General features: G+C 46.0%; 1 protein-coding gene across 1 annotated transcript in view; it reads left to right on the plus strand.

Annotated features, from left to right (window-relative positions):
* IFT140 (intraflagellar transport 140) overlaps nt 1-6,608 on the plus strand; it is an 82,165-nt gene that overhangs the window by 74,391 nt on the left and 1,166 nt on the right. The window contains exons 24-30 of the mRNA XM_083474152.1: nt 530-658; nt 1,542-1,724; nt 2,705-2,911; nt 3,486-3,698; nt 3,777-3,943; nt 4,474-4,615; nt 6,181-6,412. Of these exons, the coding sequence (XP_083330278.1) occupies nt 530-658; nt 1,542-1,724; nt 2,705-2,911; nt 3,486-3,698; nt 3,777-3,943; nt 4,474-4,615; nt 6,181-6,384 (1,245 nt within the window). The 3' untranslated portion in view covers nt 6,385-6,412. The remainder of the gene's footprint in view (nt 1-529; nt 659-1,541; nt 1,725-2,704; nt 2,912-3,485; nt 3,699-3,776; nt 3,944-4,473; nt 4,616-6,180; nt 6,413-6,608) is intronic.

Raw genomic sequence — 6,608 nt, forward strand, 5'->3', positions numbered from 1 at the left:
TAGCAATGGAATGAATAAATATTATTTAAAATTTCTTAATTGCCTGGCTCTTTAGAACTCCGAATACATGGAAATTAAGATAGTAAACAAGCAATTTAATTGTTCAGTTCAAAGGAACTGCATAACATTGGAAACTATGAGATGCTTTGGTTTCTGGTTTTCATCTTGTATTGTCAGTTTTAACTGCGGACATTAGCAATGGAACCCAGAGAAGGGAGGTCATAACCGGCTGCCTGAGGTGAAGGGCAAGATGGCACCTCCCCAGTTACATTGCCAGAAGCCAGCTGGCCTAGCAGTTGATTCTTACTTCAGCACTGGTGATAGGATAGCATCCTTCATTGTGCCAGAGATTATAAAGTCAGATTAACGGACCCAGGAGAGGCCAAGTGGCAACATTTGACAGTGGCTGGAAACTCTGGAGGAACAGCTAGGCACTGTTGCTGCTGCCATCCCTCAGCATCAGTTGCCTAAGGCGAGTGCCTCGTGGGAGGTCCAACCATAACTAATACAGTAAATATTTTTGGAGTAGGAGAACAATCTGGATGACCAGCTGATGAACCTGGCTCTCCTCAGCTCACCAGAAGACATGATAGAAGCAGCCCGCTATTACGAAGGGAAGGGAGAACAAATGGACAGGGCAGTGATGCTGTATCACAAGGTAAGCACTTCCGTCTCTGTGGAAAGACCCTTTCTGAAATCAAATGAATACTACTGTCGGAGGCAAAATTCTTTCCTGGTGGCTGATCGGCAGGCTTCTGTACTGCAGTGGCCATGTGGACTTGCTCATTTTTAAGTGGGCCTTGAAAACATGTGTTTTCATATATATGTGTGTGTGGCTTTGTGGTGCTGTTTTAATTCCAGTTATATGCTGTTTTCATAGACACACTGTGTGATGATGGCTGTTTTAAAACTGTGTGGTGGTGTTCATTAAACTTGTGTACTGCACTTCAAGATCACAGGGCAGTTCACATCATAAAAATACAAAATGAGAACACAAAATAAGTAATAAAAAACCAACAAACCAATAATTTCCCTCCCACAAACATGTTTTAAAGGTTGAGGACAGTTAACAAAGACACATTTCCCCTGTGCCTCTCCCAACAGAGGACATAATACCAAAGCAGTTTTATGTGCCAAAACTGGGCCTAAACCCTGATTGCAATGGATCTAGAAAATCAATTTCCTGCAAGAGCGCCTGGCTCTGGTGTGCAACCATCCACTCAAGAACCTTGCCGAAGGTGGGGAGATTAGCAACTGCCTGGTAGTTACTTAGATTTTCCAAATCCAGGGATGGATTCTTGAGGAGTGGTTTTACCACTGCTTCCTTCAAGCAGACAGGCACCACCCCATCTCACAGGGAGCCAAGAACAGAGACATACTTAGCAGTTGCCCTGACCAGTCCAAGCACCTTGTCTTTATATTGTTGTATGCTCGGTATGCATATATTTGTGTTTACCGTGCTGTGAAGAAATCTTTCTGAAAAGTGGATTATAAAGAATAACAAAAATCTGGAAGCTAAAGCCTCGTGTCTCCTTTGACAGGCAGGACATTTGTCCAAGGCTCTGGAGCTAGCCTTTGCCACAGAGCAGTTTGGAGCCCTGCAGCTCATTGCTGACGATTTGGACGAGAAGTCGGACCCAGCCCTGCTGGCTCGTTGCTCTGACTTCTTCATTGAACATGCCCAGTATGAGAAGGCAGTTGAACTCTTGCTAGCTGCCAAAAAGGTAACCTGTATATATGACATTTCATTCAGCAAATGACAACCTTGTCCTCTATGCCCTCAGTTCTTGACCTTGCAATCCGTAAACCACCATTTTTAGGAAACATTCTCAAAATCTCCTCTGGACTAAAGCTTTGCATGGTCTTTGGGCAAAACTTTGTTTGGCAAGCAGAACGGTTCAAGTATAATAGGATTGTGGAGGGTCTTTACTCTTTGGGGGCATGACATTAGAAATTTATTGGGATCATATATTGATAACTACCCTTTTAAGCCTTGAATCCTGTCACAATAACACAGAACAGAATCACTTTGAATGCCTTTTGTAGCTGGGCAGAGGAAATAATTGTCTTCCATTTTCTTAGGGAAGAGATTGAGGACCCAAAAGGTGTCCAAAAAGTGTGAGGTGGAAGCTCGTAATTGTTGAGTAAACTTCTGAACACCCCTTCAGATTGCAAGTTGCCTAGAACAGTGCTATTCAACATTGGTTCCCCAGATCTTGCTGGACTGCAGCTCCCATCATCCCTGACTGGCTGGGAGAATCCAACAATGTCAGAGGACCCAAGGTTGATGACCATTGACCTTTGATGTCATGATATAGGATAGTCTGCAGTGCCCATTTTGTGGCTAAAACAGTTTATCTGACTCCCATCTCCCTCCCTCTCTCCACTCCCCCCCCCCCCGGCATTGAGCCTTGGTGCATTCCTATCATGTTTCTTTTTGGCCCTAACACCCTGAAGCTTGTAATGGCTTGGTTTTGGTTACTCTTTCCCTGATGTCTTATTTTCCATTGTGTTGCTAGGAATCACATTTGAAGCACTGCACATTCCAAAAAAAAGAGCTCAGCCTCAGAGTTAGAAAGTGCTCTTCAAAAGATGCTCTCATCCTAGGGCTTGGGCTTGGCAAGTTGTATTGTCCTCCTTCCTTCCTTCCCTCCCTCTTCACCTCCACTCACATTGCAAGATCTTACTCTGTTCTCTCTTGCAGTACCACGATGCTCTCCAGCTTTGTCTGACACAGAATCTGACCATCACCGAGGAGATGGCTGAGAAGATGACCATTTCAAAGGACTCCAAAGAGGTCCCAGAGGACTTGCGACGGGAACTTCTGGAGCAAATTGCTGACTGCTGCATGCGGCAGGGCAATTACCACATGGCCACTAAGAAGTACACGCAGTCGGGGAACAAGCTGAAGGCAAGTTGTGCCGCACTGCTGTGGCTGCTGGCAGGAGCTGATGCTAGTAAAAAGTTTCTGGAAGTCTGAGCCCTGGTGGCCAAGGGCACCTTTTATTAACTTCGGCTGGTGAAGTTACCAGAGAAGGACCTAGGAAGATGCCTTTGGGAAGCCCACAAGCTGGGCAAGGAGAGAGGCCTGTTGTTCTCCAGCAAATGTTACCACCTCTGAACCTGGAGCTTGGACAACCTCTCCTCCCTGTCACCCATGCTTTTTTTGTTTTCTGTAATGTACAGTATAATTCAGAATGTCTGTCACCTTAGGAATGAGGTGGCAGGAACATATTACTCCCAGTCCTTGATCTTCTGCACTTGCTTCCTGTTAGCTTATCTTGATTTAAGGTGCTAGTTATCACTGATAAAAACCCTATGTCTTCAGCCTAAGAGTACGGGGATGGGATTTTTTTGTGGGATCCTAAACTTTGGACTGAAACATGCAATTCTGCAGGTCTTTCTTTCCTAGCTCTGCCTGGCTTGCTGCTGCTGTTTGCGACAGGCAAACGCAAGCCTCACCAACTCTGCCCCTTCATTTGCAGGCAATGAGAGCCCTGCTCAAATCGGGAGACACAGAGAAGATTGTCTTCTTTGCTGGTGTCTCCAGACAGAGAGAGATTTACATCATGGCTGCCAACTATCTCCAGTCCCTGGACTGGCACAAGGATCCGGAGATTATGAAGAACATCATCAGCTTCTACACCAAAGGGAGGGCTCTTGACCTCTTAGCTGGCTTCTACGATGCTTGTGCTCAGGTGCGTAGGTGTTCCTCAGACACAGAGCTTGGGTTGCACAAGAGAAAGTGAAGTTCATCCCATTTACTTTCTCTGCAGGTAGAGGTGGATGAGTACCAGAACTATGAGAAGGCACTGGGAGCCCTAACCGAGGCGTACAAATGCTTGTCAAAGGCGAAGACACGCAGCCCCGTTGAGCAGGAGAGCAAACTTGCACTCCTCCACAACAAGATGGCCCTGGTGAAGAGATTCATTCAGGCCCGGAGGTGAGAGGAAACAGCTAAGACTTTTGTGCATTGGGGATGCTGCACATTCTTTGTCAAAAGCATCCTGAACTTTGCAGTTCAGGAGGCTCAGTCGGAAAGAGATGGTGAATGATAAGCTGGACACTCGGGATGGTTCCCTCTCCCACTATGTCTGCTTCAGGCTGGCTTTGCGATTGACACAGCAGCCAGCCAATCGGAACTGTACACAACCCTGCTCTTATTCCTGGTGAAGAACAGAAGGGTGGGGGCAGAGTCTTGGCAGTGTATGATGAAAACTCTGGTGTCTGTGAGTGGGGATGGAAACTTGTGTGCTTCTTGGCACTTCAACTTGCCTGCAATCTATGTTTTCTGCTCTTTCCTTAGTCCCTGCTAAAATATTCAGGGAGAAAGGAAATACTACTGCTTGGAGCATGCATGTATTTAGATTTCTATACCTGATAGGCATCAAACAGTTTTTCCACTGAGAGGCTAATGATGTAACAAAAGCTTTTCTCCCACAGCGCTTAGTGTCTGATGTTTCCCCTTCCTAGGCTTTATTCAGAGGATCCCAAGGAGGCAGTAAGGCAGTGTGAGCTACTCCTGGGTGAGCCAGACATCGACAGCGCCATCCGCCTGGGAGATGTTCTCGGCTTCCTGGTAGAACACCACCTACAGGTCCAAGAATTCCAGATGGCAAGTGGTCTAGGCTCTTTCAAGGGTCTTTCAATAGAGACAAGCCTCCTTGATAAGACATGGGCAGACCCATTCAAAATATTCAGCACCACATATAGTGTTGTTCTCATGAGATTGTATCACCACAGATAATATGTGGTGATAATTGAATTCTTTCTTGCATGTATTTTTAGAACTCCCTACACACAGAGAAGGGACGCGGGTGGCGCTGTGGGTTAAACCACAGAGCCTAGGACTTGCCAATCAGCGGTTCGAATCCCCGCGACGGGGTGAGCTCCCGTTGCTCGGTCCCTGCTCCTGCCAACCTAGCAGTTTGAAAGCACGTCAAAGTGCAAGTAGATAAATAGAGAAGGTGAACGGTGTTTCTTTGTGCTGCTCTGGTTTGCCAGAAGCAGCTTAGTCATGCTGGCCACATGACCCAGAAGCTGTCTGCGGACAAATGCCAGCTCCCTCGGCCAATAAAGCTAGATGAGTGCCGCAACCTCAGAGTCAGTCACAACTGGACCTAATGCTCAGGGGTCCCTTTACCTTTACACACAGAGAGCTAGAATGTCAGGGAGCAGCCCTTCCCTGAAGTACTAGTTTTCTACCTGTGAGAATGGAGAATATTCAGGCATGCAGATCTTCCACTTACTCCAATGATTCTTTTAAGAATGTGTAGGTCAGCTCTCAGAAGCACAAATGAAAAATAACTTACTAGAAGTGTAATGTCTAAACCAGTCCTGTATAAGATTATTATATAGTTGGATGGCAGGAGGTGGCAGTTCCAAATATAATTTATAAGCATTATCATCAGGGGATATTTCTTTGCTCTTACCAACACCTGGTGTGCGGGGAGGAAGGGGGGAGCCACAGACAAGCAGAGGAAACAATTGTGTTGAACCATCTGGAGATGCAATGATTCATTTGCTAAGAGCAGGAAGTGTCAACATGACCTAGTGTAAAATAGGGAAGGCAGAATTACTGGCTGTGGGCAAAAGGAACTGCTGCTCTGGAACAGCCAGGTGCTCTCTAGTCACGTGGAATTCAAGCACAAAATGGGCTGCATTAAAAGACACTGCCTGGCAGCAAATCTGTTCTGCAGACAGATCCTGCCAGACTATTAGCCGTCTAATGCCAGGTTTCCCAACTAGTACTGCTAACAGTTCTGTAACATCTACCTATACACTGTAACATCTTTAAAAGGTGTCTCTTGGCTTCCAGCCCTTTAATGCAGGTTGTAGCTATATGATCATGAAGGAATACAAATTCTAGATATTATGGAGCCTTGGGAATCACTCATACAGCTAATGAAAACCAGCATCTCACAACCCTTCTGCTGTTGGTATAGCTATTAGAAAACTCCTTAGTCAAATGCTGAAAACCTGTGGATATGGTTTCCCAAAGACAAGTCAAATCTGTGGTTATGATTGCACTGTTCCAGTATAAGCAGATAACGGATTACAGTCTGAGCTTAAATAGCTTGTCAGTGCCACAGTCACCTGGAGGTAGATTTTTTAGCTCATTTTACCATTCTGTTCATGTGAGAACAACCCCTGACTAGGACATACTTTTGTTCTCCCTAGGCCTACCGGTACCTAGAAGAGTTGCGGAAAAAGATTCCCTGCGTAAACCTCAATTACTATGTGAGCCAACAGACTGCGGAGGCAGTCCACAGGGGACTGGGCATTCCTCTGAGCCGAAACACTGCCCCAGAGAGGGTTCGTCACAACAGCATGGAGGAGAAAGGGGTGGAAGACGAAGTGGCTGATGAAGCAGAGGCTTCCTAAGCAGCCTGAGCCTGGCCCCTGTAAGATGGTAACGTCTATTCCTGCACTGTTAGAGGAGAGCCAAAGGATTGCCTTGCCTCATTTTATTAGGGGTAAATAGACTGGTGGGAAGCCAGTTTCTAAGCTATATTGTATGCTTGGCTTTTTCCAAGATGTTACGGTTGGAATGCACTACCCAATTGTTGAGGTTTGTGCATCTCTTAGCAAGTTAGTAGTGGTAAACA

Source organism: Podarcis liolepis (genome assembly GCF_965112155.1).
Source record: "Podarcis liolepis genome assembly, chromosome: 14".
Taxonomy (NCBI): Eukaryota; Metazoa; Chordata; class Lepidosauria; order Squamata; family Lacertidae; genus Podarcis; species Podarcis liolepis.